Source organism: Podarcis liolepis, assembly GCF_965112155.1.
Source record: "Podarcis liolepis genome assembly, chromosome: 1".
Classification (NCBI taxonomy): domain Eukaryota; kingdom Metazoa; phylum Chordata; class Lepidosauria; order Squamata; family Lacertidae; genus Podarcis; species Podarcis liolepis.
In genome coordinates, this window is record NC_139554.1 from 40,771,390 (window position 1) to 40,788,053 (window position 16,664).

Consider the following 16,664-nt stretch of genomic DNA (forward strand, 5'->3'; position numbering starts at 1 on the left):
TGTACTGGAATTTATGTGCAAATGACTCATCAGCTTTCTTGTCATCCTTATTAAAGAGTTCCACATGTGAGACTGGCTTACACATTGAAAACCATATTTTCAAATCATTCATACATAAGAATTCCTGCACCCAGCAGCATAGTGTGGGTTGCCAGCACCCAGGGCCATGTGGAGGGAGGGAAACAGACAGAAGACGCATGTGCATTCAACTGCCTAATGGCGTCTGCATCACCCAGGAGATTGCAGCCACAGAGATAAGAAAAGAGTCATTATGTTATCTAGTGAGGTTAACAAGGAGAAGCCGTTTTCAACGGAGGCCACTGACAGAAGTGCACAGCTGTATCGAGCCAGCACCGGGTGTTGAAATTTTGTGCCCCTAACAATTTTGTGCCCAAGGCAACTGCCCCTGTGGCCACCCCCACCCCGCACTACACCACTGCCGGCATCTGAGCCATGTCTGACTCTGATCCTCCTATTTCAGTGCTGGACTGAATGTCGTGATCTATCCAACATCTTGCTTCAGCTTTACAGTGTATGTATGCAAAATGAAATACGACCTGAGAAGAGTTCTTGGACTGAGCTGATCCCAAATCAAAATCATGGAACCTACCATATTTTTCTGTGTAAAACATGCTCCCGTGTATAAGATGCCCCCCCCAATTTTGGGGGACTTAAAATTAAGAAAATGGGGGGGGGGTTCCCCCGTGTATAAGACTACCCCCCTTTCTTAACATTTTTTTAGTAAAAAAATATATATCCTGGTCTTATACACAGAAAAGTATGGTAATTTAGAGGCACTTATTTTTGACAATACGGCACATACAGAATTAGGAATAGCTTATCTATAGCCCATGTACTTAGCCTTTTAATGAGGGTGAAAGAGGAGAGCGCAAAATATGGTCTGAAGCTCAACATCAAAAAAACAAAGATCATGGCCACTGGGCCCATCACCTCCTGGCAAAATAGAAGGGGAAGAAATGGAGGCAGTGAGAGATTTTACTTTCTTGGGCTCCATGATCACTGCAGATGGTGACAGGAGCCATGAAATTAAAAGACGCCTGCTTCTTGGGAGAAAAGCAACAACAAACCTAGACAGCATCTTAAAAAGCAGAGACATCACCTTGCCAACAAAGGTCTGTATAGTTAAAGCTATGGTTTTTCCAGTAGTGATGTATGGAAGTGAGAGCTGGACCATAAAGAAGGCTGATCGCCGAAGAATTGATGCTTTTGAATTATGGTGCTGGAGGAGACTCTTGAGAGTCCCATGGACTGCAAGAAGATCAAACCTATCCATTCTGAAGGAAATCAGCCCTGAGTGCTCACTGGAAGGACAGATCCTGAAGCTGAGGCTCCAATACTTTGGCCACCTCATGAGAAGAGAAGACTCCCTGGAAAAGACCCTGATGTTGGGAAAGATGGAGGGCACAAGGAGAAGGGGACAACAGAGGACGAGATGGTTGGACAGTGTTCTTGAAGCTACCGGCATGAGTCTGACCAAACTGCGGGAAGCAGTGGAAGACAGGAGTGCCTGGTGTGCTCTGCTCCATGAGGTCACGAAGAGTCGGACATGACTAAACAACAACAACAGCCCATGTACTTAAGTTCTCTGGAATCAGAAAAGAGCAAGAGGATCAAGATTATGGAGCAATTCCCTTATGAAGAAAGATTGCATCATCTGGGGCTTTTATTTTAGAGGAAAGGCGAGTAAGCAGTGACATGAAAGAAGTTCATGAATTTATGCATGGCGCGAGGAAAGTGCTGAGAGAGAAGTTTTTCTCCCTCTAGAGCACATGGACATCCAACAAAGATGAATGTTGAAAAATTCAGGACAGATAAAATAAAGCACTTATATAGTCAAATACAGAACTCGCTACCGAAGGAGATAATGATGGCGACCAACATGGATGGCTTTAAAAGGGGATTAGACGAATTCATGGAGGACAAGGCTATCAATGGCTACTAGCTATGATGGAGGTTATGCTCCCCCTCCTCACTTGGAGGCAAATATGCTTCTGAATACCAGTTGCTGTAAACTGCAGGAGGGGAAGTGTTTTTGGACTCAGGTCTTGCTGGTTTCCCACAGGCATTTGGGTGGCCCCTTTGAGAACTGAAGGCTGGACTAGATGGGCCACTGGTCTGATGCAGAAGGAGAGCCAGTGTGGTGTAGTGGTTAAGAGAGGTGGACTTGTAATCTGGGGAACCGGGTTCACGTCTCCGTTCCTCCACATGCAGCTGCTGGGTGACCTTGGGCCAGTCACACTTATCTGAAGTCTCTCAGCCCCACTCACCTCACAGAGTGTTTGTTGTGGGGAAGGAAGGGAAAGGAGATTGTTAGCCGCTTTGAGACTCCTTAGGGTAGTGATAAAGTGGGGTATCAAATCCAAACTCTTCTTCTTCGTCTCTTCTTTTGAATCACCGTGCTGCCAGCCACTGCACCACAAACCCGTGTATGAGGTACTTTGTAGTAAGCCGTTATTAAAACTGGACACATCAAATAGCAGGATGGACCTGCCATTCCTGCCTCAAACATGATGCCTCTGTAGCCACATCAACACAAGCCACTCTGGGCACCATCACAGTCACGTATATCTATGGTTAGTTTGACATGAACAGAACAATTTCAAAATTATCCTGACTGGGGCTGGTAAATACAGAAGTGGTTTGTAATGTTCAAGTTGGTGTGGCTGAGTGTTTTAAAATCTCCTCTCTTCTCTTCTTTAATCTGAGTTTTGCACTTCCAAACATGTATGAAGTGTCATGATATTTCCACCACTGAACGTCAGCTGTGCAGCAAACATAATGGCTTTTACATCAGAGGATATAAGAATGACTTCCAAACACAGCTGAGTCCCAGTATCTCTCATTTAGATATTAATCAGTCACACAGATTACAGAAATCTTGAGAGAACAGCCTTCCGCAGGTGGTGATGGGTGGAAAGAGGCATACTGGAAACCAAATAGCTAGATTGTGCTCACATGAGGAGCAAATAGTAGTGGCATGGCAACTGCCGGTAACCACGCAAACATCACCACGCAAAGGATAAACAGCCCACCAAAATCCTCATCATCGTTCACTGAGGGTCCACATCAACAGTGACTGAAGATGCATAATAGGTTATTCTTTCTTACTGGGTTTTCCACATAATAGGTAAATTCAAATTAAATAAAGAAAAACCATGGGCTAGCATTTTGATGATGCTGACTGCATCATACGAAAAATACAAAAAACTTCCATGCATGAGAAGCACCAGTTCCACAATAAACTCCCTTCTGGAAACACCAAAGACATACAAATGTGTTTCTTTGAGTCAACTCCCTTCCACTCTTTTGATTGGGGTAGGGGGTGGGAGGGGGTCTCTGCCCTCCATAACGCATCATGCTTGAGTTAACCTGACTAAAAGAATAGTTCCTGTAGAAGGGACTGAAGAAAATTTAACAAAACAGAGAGGAAAAGTGATTTCCAAGGCCCCCTAGTGAATGATGGGTGTAATAGCTAGAGCATCGGACTAGGACTTAAAAGAGTAGGACTCAAATTCCCACTTGCTCATGACACTCACTGGGTGACCCTGGACCAATCACAGGCTCTCAGCCTAACCTACCTCACAAGGTTGTTGTGAGGATAAAATGGAAAGGGGGAGAAGCATGTACAGTATGCTACCTTGAGTTCCTCAGAGGAATAGAGAGAGTGAGTTGGTAGAGCAGGAGACTCTTAAACTCTGGGTTGTAGACTCGAGACCCACGCTAGGCAAAATAATATTACATTGCAGAGAGTTGGGAGTACCTAACCCTCGTGGTCCCTTCCAACCCTACAATTCTATGATTTGTAAAAATAAAGATAAAAGCAAAAATAAAAATAAAAAATAATTAGAATGATTTAACATAATGATGAGCTCCCGTTGTTCGGTCCCAGCTCCTGCCAACCTAGCAGTTTGAAAGCACGTCAAAGTGCAAGTAGATAAATAGGTACCGCTCCGGCGGGAAGGTAAACAGCGTTTCCGTGCGCTGCTCTGGTTCGCCAGAAGTGGCTTAGTCATGCTGGCCACATGACCCGGAAGCTGTACGTCGGCTCCCTCGGCCAATAAAGCGAGATGAGCGCCGCAACCCCAGAGTCGGCCACGACTGGACCGAATGGTCAGGGGTCCCTTTACCTTTACCTACATACAATAATACATAACATTAGTATATAAAAAGTAGGACTGGCTACACAACGCTGCAGAGTGGTCCCAACAGACACTACATAGCATTCTTTCAGCACTGAACATAGCCAGCACTGGGCTATTTTGGAGTGCCCCCCCCAAAAAAAACCTCACTTCTGCAATGCTTGTTTCCCCCCCCCCCCCGAGCCTGCTGATACCTGCCCCTTGTCTCTCAGTAGCCTTGTTTTGGTTACACAGCAATAATATCCCAAGGTCACTTTCAATACATCTATTTCATTCTCCTTCTCCCTCCCAACACTCAGTTACCATGCCATACCCAGTGACCATGTTCAGTCTGCCTCAACCGAGCTGTTTGTGGCTTCTCCCTCACCCACCGTTCAAGGCTTCTCCATCCCTATTTGCTTGTGTGTGTGTGCCAGCCTTCAGATTGCGAATACCTTCCTCTTCTGCATAGGTAGTGTCTCTTGGCTATATAAAGGCAGGTGCCCAGAGAAAGAACTGGCCGTTAATATACCTGATGATAAAATATCAAGCTATACTCAAGTCACCACGATTTTTAAAAAAGTGAGTAGCATATCTAAGCAATTATCACCTCAACCAGTGATTGCCTGTCTTATACCACCATCAATGATAACTGGAGAGCCAGGTTATAGACAAAAGTTTCTGCCAGAGTGACGGTATGTACCAGCGGCAATTGCACATTTTCTGTGATAAGCGAACACGATCCCTGATTGAACTTTAGCAGTAAAACTTCCAGAAGAACATTCTTGTCTCCTTTTGCCAACATTAACTGGCAGACCTAAACAACTCTAACAAGAAAGTATCTGCCCCAGACATACATTTCTGGATGCAGGTGTGGCAAACTCTTGCTGATAACAGCATCAGTTTAATTTAATTTAATAGTCTACTTTCTTGTGGGGTGGCTTTTAGAGTCTTCCAATAGCAATCATCAGGGATGTGGGTGGTGCTGTGGTGTAAACCACTGAGCCTTGGGTACCGCTCTGGCGGGAAGGTAAACGGCGTTTCCGTGCGCTGCTCTAGTTTTGCCGGAAACGGTTTAGTCATGCTGGCCACATGACCGGGAAAAACGGTCTGCGGACAAACATCAGCTCCCTAGGCCAGTAAAGAAAGATGAGCGTCACAACCCCAGAGTCGTTCGCGACTGGACTTAAGTGTCAGGGGTCCTTTACCTTTTTGAATAGCAGTCATCAGTGGATTAATTTCTGAGCATAAATGCTTGGGACTGATTTGCATGGCTGAAATCCTAAAAACCTGGGATTATGAGGAGGAAGAGGGGTGGGGTGGGGAACTTTCAGGTCTCTGGCTTGTGATCCTTCTGTGCACATTTACTTGCATACAAGGACCACTGTGATTACTGGAACTTAATCCAAAGTGTGTGTGGGAGGACTGCATGAATCCAAGCTCTCTCAATCTTTCCTGAACACACCAAGCTATATCACAAAGCCTGTGGATTGATGGTCCTGCTCCGCCCTGCTGTGCGGAAATGATTTTAGACGGTCTTTTGCTAAGAGTTCTTATTTTCAAAGTATCTAAAGCAAGCCTGGGTACGTACACAAGACTTTGAAAGCGAGCAAAAGTCTCTTAAAGACATCGAGCCCAACTCCAGCAGAGGCATCAGTGTCGGGAGGAACCCCCCCCCCCCAGTGGGGGAGACTATCGCCCGCTGTCTTTGCCGATGGGTTCCGCCCCTGCCGGTCGCGCGTCCCTCGGCCACGTGGGGATGCGGGTAGCAGCCAGCGGGTCCCTCGCCCGCCAGCGCCGGTCTGACCTGGAGGCTCAGGGAGGAGCCGGGCGTCGCTTAATTGGAGAAAGGAGAGTTCTCCTCCCTGGCGGGAGTTGCTGGAAGCGTTTAGGGGGCGTATTGGGAGGCGGCCGCTGGCCAATGATCAGGAGCGCTGCTCTCAGCTGGCAGGCATTTAAATGGGAGACAGCGCGGTGCGCCTGCAATTCGGAAGCGGGGCCCGAGCTTTCCTTGCCTCTCCTTCCGATGGGCTCGAGGGACTGGGAGCAGAGCAGCAGCAGCAGCCCGAGCCGTCACCCCGCGCACTGAAGCGCCCCACGCCGGAAAGGAGCCGCGGAGCAGGACTCGCTCTCCGCCCACGCGCAGGTGAGGCGGCAGCGGAAAGGATCCGGGGCTTCATTGGGAGACCTTGGGTTGCTTTACGCCGGAGTGAAGGATGGCGACTGCCGCTCTGCTCCAGGCAGGCAGGAGGCGCTGGGTTGTAGCCCCCTGGAAGCAGTAGGGTTACTCGTGGCGTAAGTGATGAGAGCCTTAGAAACTGCAGGTCAGTGTATTCTGGGAAGAATACCGACTCTGATGGGGTAGGATAACTTAAGTTAGATTTATGCCTGGCATCGTGGATAAATTGCTTTCCTGGAATTAATCCAGGAAAGCCTGTCGAATATATGCTACAAAATACCGAAGCTCTTACCTTTCCCCGTATCTGTGTAGCGCCTGACTGGAGGGAGGGGAGCCGCTGGAATCCCCTAACCCCCACCGCACATTTCTCATCGCTGTGCTTTTTTGGGGGGGGGGCTTGGCTGGCTTTTGCCACAAATGGAACTACTGGTAGAACCAATACCATTTTCACACGTGATTTATAGCGCAGTTCCATGCATATTTACTTGGAAGTAAGGGCCATTAACTTAAATGGGGTTTACGTTGCAGTTGGTAAACATGGGGCTCCAGACCGAACAAGTTATCTCTCTGTGCACCTGAAATTCTAGTATTGACTCCATTCGTTGGGATGCCAGCTAAAAATGGGGATTCCTCAACCCTGCAGTAACAATCTTAGCACTTGGTGTTTTCCAAGCCCGGGTTGCTCGAGGAAACCTCCTTAAAAGCTCGTCGGATTGCCAAGGACACTCCCACGGAAAAAGAAGGCCCACTCTTTACAGGGTGCCCAGGATGTGACCCAAGTCCGTCTCCTTCCCCAATAAGCCTGTGCAGCCGCTCCCGCTTTCTCTGCGCTTCCAAAGCGACCGTAACACCCCGCGGGTCGGTATTCGCAACCGGCTCTCCTCTAGGCTTTCCTGGGCGCCCTGTGGTGCCACTGCCTAATGGGCTAATTTAATCGAAAGGGCCGAAAATTGCTCACAGCCGCGCGGCGGCCGGGATGGGCGAAGAGGGCCGCGGAAAACTCATTTTAAAAGGATTGGCCCCTTGCAAGGGGGCGGGCGCTGGCTGACAAAACGGGCTGGGCCGGCGCCTCAAACGGGCCCTGCTGCGCGGAGGCGCACTTAACATGCAAGCCTACTCGGAAGTAACTCCCACTGACTTCAACGGGGCTTGTCCTCCGCTGTAGCCCCCGGCTCACTAGGACCATTGGGGCTATTCCAGGTGCCGGCGGAATTTGCGGGGTTGTGTTTGCGCAGCCCCGACGGCAAACGGGCGCGCACCGCGGCGTTTGCTCCGGCGGCGACGGAAAGCCGTCGGTTCTCCCTTCCCGCGAGCGGCTCTTTCCCTGCCAAGGGCGGAGCCGCCGAGGGGAGGCGGGTGTCTCCTAAGACCCCGCCGCGTGACTTACTCAAAACCAAACAAAACGCTGGCGGAGGCCTCCTGCGCCTCCGGTCGTTGGGCCCCGCAGAGCAACCCTGGAAACGGCCTGTCTTGGGCTAGGCTGAGCTGAGGGCGCTGCCCTCGCTTGGCGGGGAGAGAAAGAGGCGCCACCCAGCGCGCCGCCGGCCACCCTCTGCTGCGCCTCCCGCGCGGCGGCCTTCTGGGCGGCAAGACCAGAGGGAACCGCCGGGCATCTCCGAGGGGGCGAGGCGTGGTTCTCCGTTCAATACAGCAGCCTTCGCCAACCTGGGGTGCTCCAGCTGCGTGGGACTACAACTCCCACCAGCTCCAACTGGCTCTAGGTTGTCAGGAGGGAGGAGTTCAGTTTAACCCTGGAGCAACACCCCAAGAAGCTTCATGGTCAGGGCCGAAGAGTAGCCCGGTTTGAGCTCTCGTCATTGACACGCTGAAACATGTAGATGTTAATGTGGGAGATAAATCCAAAAACGCATTTCCCCCCTCTCCCGTTGTATATTCCCTTCTCGTTGGCCAAACTTATTTTAAGCTTCCCATAAGAAATGCCTCAGTCTTTTGCTATGAAAGATCTATCTTCAAATACTTTGTGCTGTATGCCTTGGCTCATGCTTCTGTTCTTCTGATAAGGCTAAGGCACCTCCCACCCGCCCCAATATTTTCTATGGGTTATCCCCAATCCTTCAGAGCCATTTTGGATACATCATATTCAATCCAGCCATTATTGTCAAAAAACGACCCCACCTAAGTTGTAAAAACTTCTCAGTTCCAAGCAGATGACTGAAGAACTGCAAAATGCAGTGGGTAGGCAACTGAATGGTGATGCAAGGCAAGGACATCACCTTCCTTAGGTGCCACAAAGTGAAGTGATTTGAAAGAGAATTGACTCCACACCACTTGCTACTTTAGATATCATGTTTGTGGCCTGCCCCCATCTTACTCACTTTTTTTAAAAAACTAAAGCCCTTTAGACTGCAATGCTATACACTTTCCAGGAAGCAAGTCCCACTGAAAGCAATGGGACTTGAAAGTAGATGTGAGCAGATACACATATGACTACACTGTTAAACCTCTCGCAGTAAATGATGAAGTTTAGTTGTTCCTTTCTGCATTGTCCTGAAGCTTTGTAATTTCTTTTTAGAGATGAAAAGGCCAGAACTGCATTCCAAGTGTCTGTTCCCTTGCAAGTAGGGACTGCCAGTCATTTTTCTGAGGTCTAAAAATATGTTTCACAGTTTAAGAATGAGTTTTTTGGGGGGAGGGAGAGACAGAGAACAGACTGTGATATGAAACACACAGGTTCCAGATTCAGATCTAACAGAAGTGTATGGATGTCTGAAGGATAGTGATTTGTGAATTGCAGACAGAGATTCTAATGTTATCAAAAGATCAGGTTTCTAAATCAGTCTAAAGGAAGACTTTATTGAAGATTACAAGTGCTCCCAGGACTGCAGGGAGATTTCTTACAGCATGGACTTTTTCAGATTTTAAGGTTGCCTTCACCAAACGCTTAAAAGCCCTGTTATCAGAGAGTCAGGGTACTTCCAGTGAGATTCAAGCAAGTTGCGCAATTTAAGCTGATACACAATTTTTGCACAGCAAACCTGCTTTGCACCCCAAATCAGATATGGAAAAAATGAGGGGATCCTGCAAAGTGTGGAATAACATTTGATGCAACATCCTCTAACTTGCCTGCAAACAAATCAAGGAGGAATGCTCAGTTCACACTCAGACTAGAAACCAGAGGTGGGGAACCTGTTGAGATTACAACTCCAATCGTGACCACTGACCAAGTTATTTCCCTTAGCACTATGACGAACACAAGCCATTGAGTTGATTTGTTAGTGAAGTGATCACTTTCACCTTTAATCTTTTGTATTCATTGGTTACACCGAAGTAGTTCAAAAGCAGACAACACAGGACACAATTTTCAATATATAATCATATATAAACACACACCAAACCTTCAATTTAAAAGAAGAGTCCTTAACTGCCAATGCTGTCTGCTATGCCAACCCAAAATATGAGCTTTGTCCTGAAGGCTTTTAGGTAATTGTTGCTAATAGCAATATTGGTGTTCTTACTCCTCATAGACCATCTCACTTTCATTGTGATTTCCTTTAGAGCTGTGGTCTAATGATGGATTTAAAATAGAGCCTTTACTCAAAAGTGCTCAGGTTTCAGCTATTGAACTTAACAGAAGAGAGGTTGGTCTAGGTCAGTACTGAGCCCTTTGAAAGCCTACACCAAAAACTCTCTTCTGGAAATGGGACGAAGGTATGCAGGCTCTCCCCCCTAAAATGTGTGCTTTGCTCTGTGAATGTTCCTGAAATAGGAATATACTTACTGTTTCCTATTATATTTATTTACTCTAGTATTGCAAGCTAGAACTTTCAGGCAAGAACATGGCTATGTTTCTTGAGCAGGTTCAGTGTGCGTGTGTGGAAGTGTGTAATGGAATTGTTAGTCATCATTTGTATGTTTGAAATGACACTAAGTTGGAACCCTCAAGTCTTTTATACTGCCAACATGTTCAGCTTCTATTTCTTCAACCTCCAAGTACATTGGCTTAGAATCTACATAGTAGTCATGAAGGTCTCCCTCACTGAGTGTTGCTGCAAAATTATCACAGCAAACTTAAACATAATATAAGTATTTAAATAAAAATAAATCTGTTATCCAGCCCTAGAGTTAAAGAGTAGGGGAGGAAAATTCTTGGTTCTGGAAAATCCATTGCTTCCAGAAAACCGGGTCAGAGCTGTTGCCTTTTCCATCTGCAACTGATCAGGAGAGGCCTTTTCGTCTCTCAGCGACAGAGAGGTGGGCTCTTGTTTTCTGACTGTAAAACGAGTCCTATTGCAAATGTACAAAAGTAATATAACTGAACTAGTTCAAAAACGATGACACAGTTGTAATCCATGTTGCATGAGTGAAAGGCAGCTGCCACAACTGATGTTTTCCTCTCTCTTCAGTCCCCTGAGTGTGCACACCCCCACTTCAGAATCTTGAGGGTGACCTTCTGAGCATTATGGAATGTCTTGTGTGGCTACTGTGGGAGGAGAGGGAACTTTGTGTGAGCAGTACGAGATTGTTTTGCCTAGTTTTAGGCCTTTTGCCCTCCTTCCACTACCACCCTATAAGTCACAGTCCGCAGTGTTCAGCAAATCTCTCCTGAGCCTCAGCAGGGACTTTTTAGGGACTACAGGTGGGAGGAGGGGAGGGAGAAAATTGGTTTCCTGAGCCTACCATCCCTTTGTACAACCCCTTCGGTACAACTCAGAAAAATAAGTGCCAAGTTTACAAACTGATACAACACACAGTATGACATAAAGAAATCAAAGAATCAGATATGATGTCACAGGTTGATAAAGTGATTTTCAATATAATCATAAGAGCATACAACTAATAGAATTATATGATGGGCAGCTGGCAAAAATCTGTTCCAGCTAAGTCTTCAGAACTGCCAATGTACTTTGAAAATCCAAATCTCTTATGAGAACATAACTATCAATGAATTGCTTTGACCATCCCTTTGACAAAGCTTCTAATTACATATGGAAAACTCAGACTCATAAATGGATGAATTTCACATAGTATTCCCTGACATTCCTGTAACTCATTGCAATGCCTTCTACACATGCAGGATGCAGCTGTTAAGTGTCCTAACTGGTGTTGGGATATGGGCACATATTTAACCTGTTCTGCGCCAGTTTCTCTATTTTCCTGCATGCTTTTAACCTTGAAAGCCTTGCATGGCCAGGTATCCTCATGCTGGAAGGACTGTCTCTGTCCAAATACAAACCCGTTTTCCAGTTTAGGTCAAGTTAGCTGATTCTGTAGCTTATGTCATATACACAACATGTTCAGGCAGTGGCAACTAGGAGCCAGGTTTTTCTGTTGGCAGTCACCTGTGATAAAATTGGCCCTTGCATTTCCAAATTTTACCTGAGGGAAATTCCATACAGGTTGGAATCTCTCAAGTTGCTAGATTTGAAAGAGGAGGGATTTGCTTTACTCCCTGTCCCTTTTCTCCCATTCCTGAGAGGAAGGTTGGTATTTTCACTAGCTTTGGGATAAGGGGTGATGTGATGCACTGTGTAACTTTTTAGTTGATGCCATGTGAAATAGATATATCCTTTCTCCCCAGGATGAGTCGCACAGTTTCTACAGTTGGTGTCCTCCTTCTGTTTGGACTTCTGCTACCCACCGCAGAGGGGAGCAAGAGGAACCGTGGAGCCCAGGGCGCCATCCCCCCGCCTGACAAAGATAAACCCAATGATTCGGAACAGCCGCAGCAGCCGCCGTCGCCACCGCAGCAGTCGGGCGCCAGGATCCGTGGCAAGGACAGAATCAAGCCTCCATCTGCTGAAGAGGTGCTGGAGTCGAGCCAAGAGGCGCTGCACGTCACTGAGCGACAGTACCTGAAGCGGGACTGGTGCAAGACGCATTCCCTGAAGCAAACCATCCACGAGGAAGGCTGCCACAGCCACACCATTATCAACAAGTTCTGTTACGGGCAGTGCAATTCCTTCTACATCCCCAGGCATATCCACAGAGAGGAAGGCTCCTTCCAGTCCTGTTCCTTTTGCAAACCTAAGAGACTCACCACCATGTCTGTCACACTGAACTGCCCGGAGCTTCAGCCCCCGAGGAAGAAAAAGAGGATCACGCGAGTTAAAGAATGTCGCTGTATATCCATAGACTTGGATTAGGAGGCACCACGATGGGTGTTCCAGTTCTTGCCCTTGACTACAGACGCCCGAAACCCAACCTGTCTGAATGGGACACAAACAATAGAGAACTGCAACAAAAACAATGTATTCGTATCTGTGTGCAAGTGTGAATGCCAATACATCAATTACAAAAGCATGCATATGGAATAGCACCACTACATGGAGTGCAAGTTGTCACCTATTCCTAGGGTCAGTATCTCACTAGTTCACCTTGTGCTGGGGTTCCTGCGCTTCCATTTTCCACCAGCATCTGTGCCATTGACTTGTGTACCTGTTGCAAGTGAGAGCGTTGATGTGCTCTAGGTCCAGTGTTATTTCTTGGAACAAAATGTTAACAGGGATGCAGCAGTAGACTTACAGAAATGCCCCTTGTAAATGGTGTTCAGTAAAGGGTGCAATTATAATTGGGAATGAATGTTCAGAAGCAGCTTTGTTTGGATCGAAAAACACAGCCACTAGCATTAGAAGACTTTTTAAAGAAGGTAATGGGCAAGAGAAAGAAAAAATGAGAAAGTACAAGAATTAAGAGCAACAAGGGAAGGCAACGTGCATATTGACTCTACTGATGCTTTGAATGTACATTTTTGAGTTAAGAAGTAATTGTTAAACATTTTTGAGTTAAGAAGTAATTGTCTTGGGATGCTGCATTCTTTGACTATAACTGTAGTGTTTAATTCCATCATTAGCTTTTAGGTTTGGCCTAATAATTTGTCTAAAATCTGTTAATGTATATGTGTACACATCTTTTCTATCTCCATTATACTATCGGGTAATTCAGCTTAACACAGAAAGCACAATTCTGCAGTGATCGTTTGGGACTTCAAATGCAATAAGCATACAAAGCTATATATACTTCAGAGCTTCAGTGGGACCTGTGTGATAGATGCTGCTTAGTCTCTGGCCCAAAGGATGTACTGCCTTGCCCATTTACCTTGCATTTATCCATATTATCTTTGATTTTGGATTTGCTAAACTTTAGGTGCTGTTGGGGGCTGGGCTGGGCGTGTGACAGAGTGCTCAGTCTTTCCTTCAGCATTTACTGAATATAAGGGCCTTTTCTTTGAACAGCTCATGTATAAACATGTAGCAGTAATATATGGTGAATATTGCCTTTTGTCAGAACAGAACAGCCTTGAGAGCGAAAAATGGTTTTTAAGTGTAAAATTCATTATGTATTACTATTACATGGTTTGTAGCTGAATTCATCTTTGACCAGTTCCCCCTATGTATGATAGGATACCACCTCTCGTGCCTCCCCTTTGCTTTATTTTTATTTACATATACAGATGTGGCCACCTCTGTTTCCATCCCCATTGTAAACCTCTGGCCTTTATTTATATTGTTGAAGCCCCTGGACAGATAGACTGGCTTTTGAAAGTATGAACACATTAACCAGCTGTCTATCACAGTAGGCAATTTGTGGTTCATGCCACAAGGAGAGGACAGGTATTTATAGAAATAAAACACTTATTTGTCTGTAACAACGAGGAGCCTGCCAATAACGTGTCTGCTTCATAAGCAAATGTATTCATATAAGAAGCATTCTGGCTCTTGACATATCACACAGTCCTCAAATATACCATAATAAAACAACCCATATTTATAACCTAAACTACCCATTTATCATTTAGCTGTATTGCTGCTTCTTCCATCTTTAGAGGATAAGTCAACAACTGTTTTTCTTCTTTTTAAATGTTTCATCTTGTTTTAGAGGCTATAGCTGTATCCTCTAGTTACTTATTCCTCTATTAAGTTGTAGTCCCTTGCATAACAATTAGGGGATACCTCTTTCTATAAAACCCCCCAGTTCACTGGGACCTTGACAAGCATGATCATGCGTAGCCAGATGCCTGTCAGCATCCTTTCACGTGCAAATGTTTTTTTACTGCCTTCATCTATACAAGTAACAGATTGCAAACTTGCATATCAGCCATATCAGGATCACCCACTACAATCTTTTTTAATAGGTATTATCATACATTTATTTCTGTGTAGATCATTTTTAAAAGCCTGATTTCTGAGTTACAGGAGAAAATTTCCACTGTGTGGAATGTGAATAGTTAAGCAGAAAGATATTTAATGGTTTTGGCATTTCCATATGATCAGAGAGCTTTCCACTAACTACTTCTTAGAAGGTATCAAGGTTAAAGCATTCCCTTTGCCTTCTGAACTCTTGGGGACTTTATGTTAATTCTTGTTTCTCTTCCTATAATTCATATACAGCTCTCACCAAGCAATATATAGTTCTGGCTTTTTAAAAGTTTTAACTTTCCATACAGCACATTTTTGAAGCAACAACTTGTAAAACAATTTAAGGTTTATAGCAAGGTGGAGTTGGTTATCTAGGAAAGAATAATAGAAGATCCCTCTTCAGAAAAATATATATGTTGGTTTCATAGGCAGGTCATTTATCATTGATTTTTCAGGTTTCAAGGAAACCAAAGATGTAGCTGCAAATGATTTCAAATCAAACCATATGTACTGTACTTAAATCTGAATTTTTCTTATAAAACAATGAAGAGGAACCCAAGCTGCTGTGTGTTCTGTAGAATTTCACAATGCAAAAGCTGTTTAAAAACAACTTTGATTTTGTAACTTGCCAACAGTTTGTTCACTTGCTATAATAAACATGTTTTTAAAAAATATATATGTTGAATTGCAGGCTAAAATGAAATTGCAAGAGTTTTAGAACTGGATTTTCAAATGGGTAAATATGAGAGAGGCAGAAATGTCCAATTCCCATTCTTGGCATAATGGCTTTAGCTGCATCTCACAAGACAGCCAAGAACAGTGGTAAGGATTTATGCAGCCACCACAAGGAAGGGAACAGGATTATGGTACAAGTTGGGGAAAGCGTGGAATAAGATTCCTGTACATACTTTCCTAACTTGGTATGCAATTAAGGTAAACCCAAAATATCCTCCTGGGGCTCTTCAGATTCCTACATGGTCCATATCCCAAGCCCCATTTCCTCTTGCCTAACATGCTGGGAACAGATGGGATGAAGCGGGAGGTTACTTGAGTACAACAGCAGGTTTCTTTTTAGCCTTGTGGGTGTTTATTAATTGGGACACCTTTCACAAAACCCCAGCAGCTGCTGCAAGGGAACCCTCTGTTTGCAATGAAGCTTCTTGACCATGCCATGGGAGACTGCTGGGAACTGCAGCTACTGGTAGCTCATAAAGCTCTTAGCAGTGATGCAGCAGTGAATTCTAAACTGCAGACATGCTTCGTGACATCCCCATAGCCACCTAAGACTATGCAACAATGTCATGAACTGGTTGGACACAGAAGAATGGTGGCAGGAACCAGCTGGGGAACCGCATGGGGAAGAAGGCTCAGAGCCTGTGGATTGGTGGTGGGACAACAATGAGTGCTCAGAGGGAGAAGCCTGGGAGGTGTCAGAAGCTGAAGAGGGAACAGGGCTTAATGAGCAGGGAGAGTCTGTGGCAGAGAGCAGTCCAGAGGCAGAAGCTGAAGCAGGAGAGGAGGGAGTCCAAGAGGCAGAGATGAGTCTGGCTGGGGCAGAGTCACAGGTGTTTCCCATCTCCTGCTGTGACCAGCTCCCCTCCCCTCTGGTCTCCCAGAACTCTGGTTTCCTATGAACTGGCCAGAGAAGTTAGTTTTGTGCAGGAGCAATCTCAGATTGCTTGGGAAAAACCCTGGAAAGAGGGAACTTTGACAGCTGTGAGTAGCTGGGGACCTTCAGTCCCATCAACTGCTTCATGGGGGCAAGAGCTACCCAAGTTGAGTTGCTTTGCTCATTAGGCACTCCTGTGCAGATCTCAGTTTTGATAGTGAAGTTAACACCAGCTTGCTTGGTGTGATTTACTGCTGGCTCGCTCCTGTCAAAGCGAACATGAATTAAAAATAAATAATCAATGCATACATTTTGATTTCAATATCAAGCCAGTTTTTTGTTCTTCATCCCCCCCTTTCACTTTGCTTAACATTAAGAGTACTGAAGAATTCTGGGCAACGCTAAAGTTTGCTCACTATTTTGCAACATTTTGGTTGGCCATACTAAAGGGACTTTGGAATTGCTCAATATAAAAGTGGCAGTTTAATCTAGAACCACATATGCTAATGTAATGTAACCTGCCTGTCCCTCTGCTTGGCTCATTTGGGTTTCTCTCTGCTTGTTGGCTTGCAGAAGATTGGCCAATAGTACCTTAGAAGCAGGGGTGGGTCTACTATGGAACTAAGGAAGTTTAAACTTCA

The 16,664-nt window shown here is 45.5% G+C and overlaps 1 protein-coding gene across 5 annotated transcripts; it reads left to right on the forward strand.

Moving 5' to 3' along the window:
- The first annotated feature begins 5,892 nt into the window (after nt 1–5,892).
- Nucleotides 5,893–15,088, forward strand: GREM1 (gremlin 1, DAN family BMP antagonist). Of its 5 annotated transcripts, none has more exons than XM_083510377.1 (2): nt 5,893–6,285; nt 11,858–15,088. In XM_083510377.1, exon 2 carries the CDS (start codon nt 11,859–11,861, stop codon nt 12,420–12,422), a length of 564 nt encoding a protein of 187 aa, XP_083366503.1. In that variant the 5' UTR covers nt 5,893–6,285; nt 11,858; the 3' UTR covers nt 12,423–15,088. The 5 variants fall into 5 exon arrangements, with proteins under 5 accessions (XP_083366503.1, XP_083366505.1, XP_083366501.1 ...); XM_083510379.1 differs by lacking the exon at nt 5,893–6,285 and adding an exon at nt 6,755–7,176; XM_083510375.1 differs by lacking the exon at nt 5,893–6,285 and adding an exon at nt 7,458–7,479.
- Nucleotides 15,089–16,664: the final 1,576 nt, after the last annotated feature.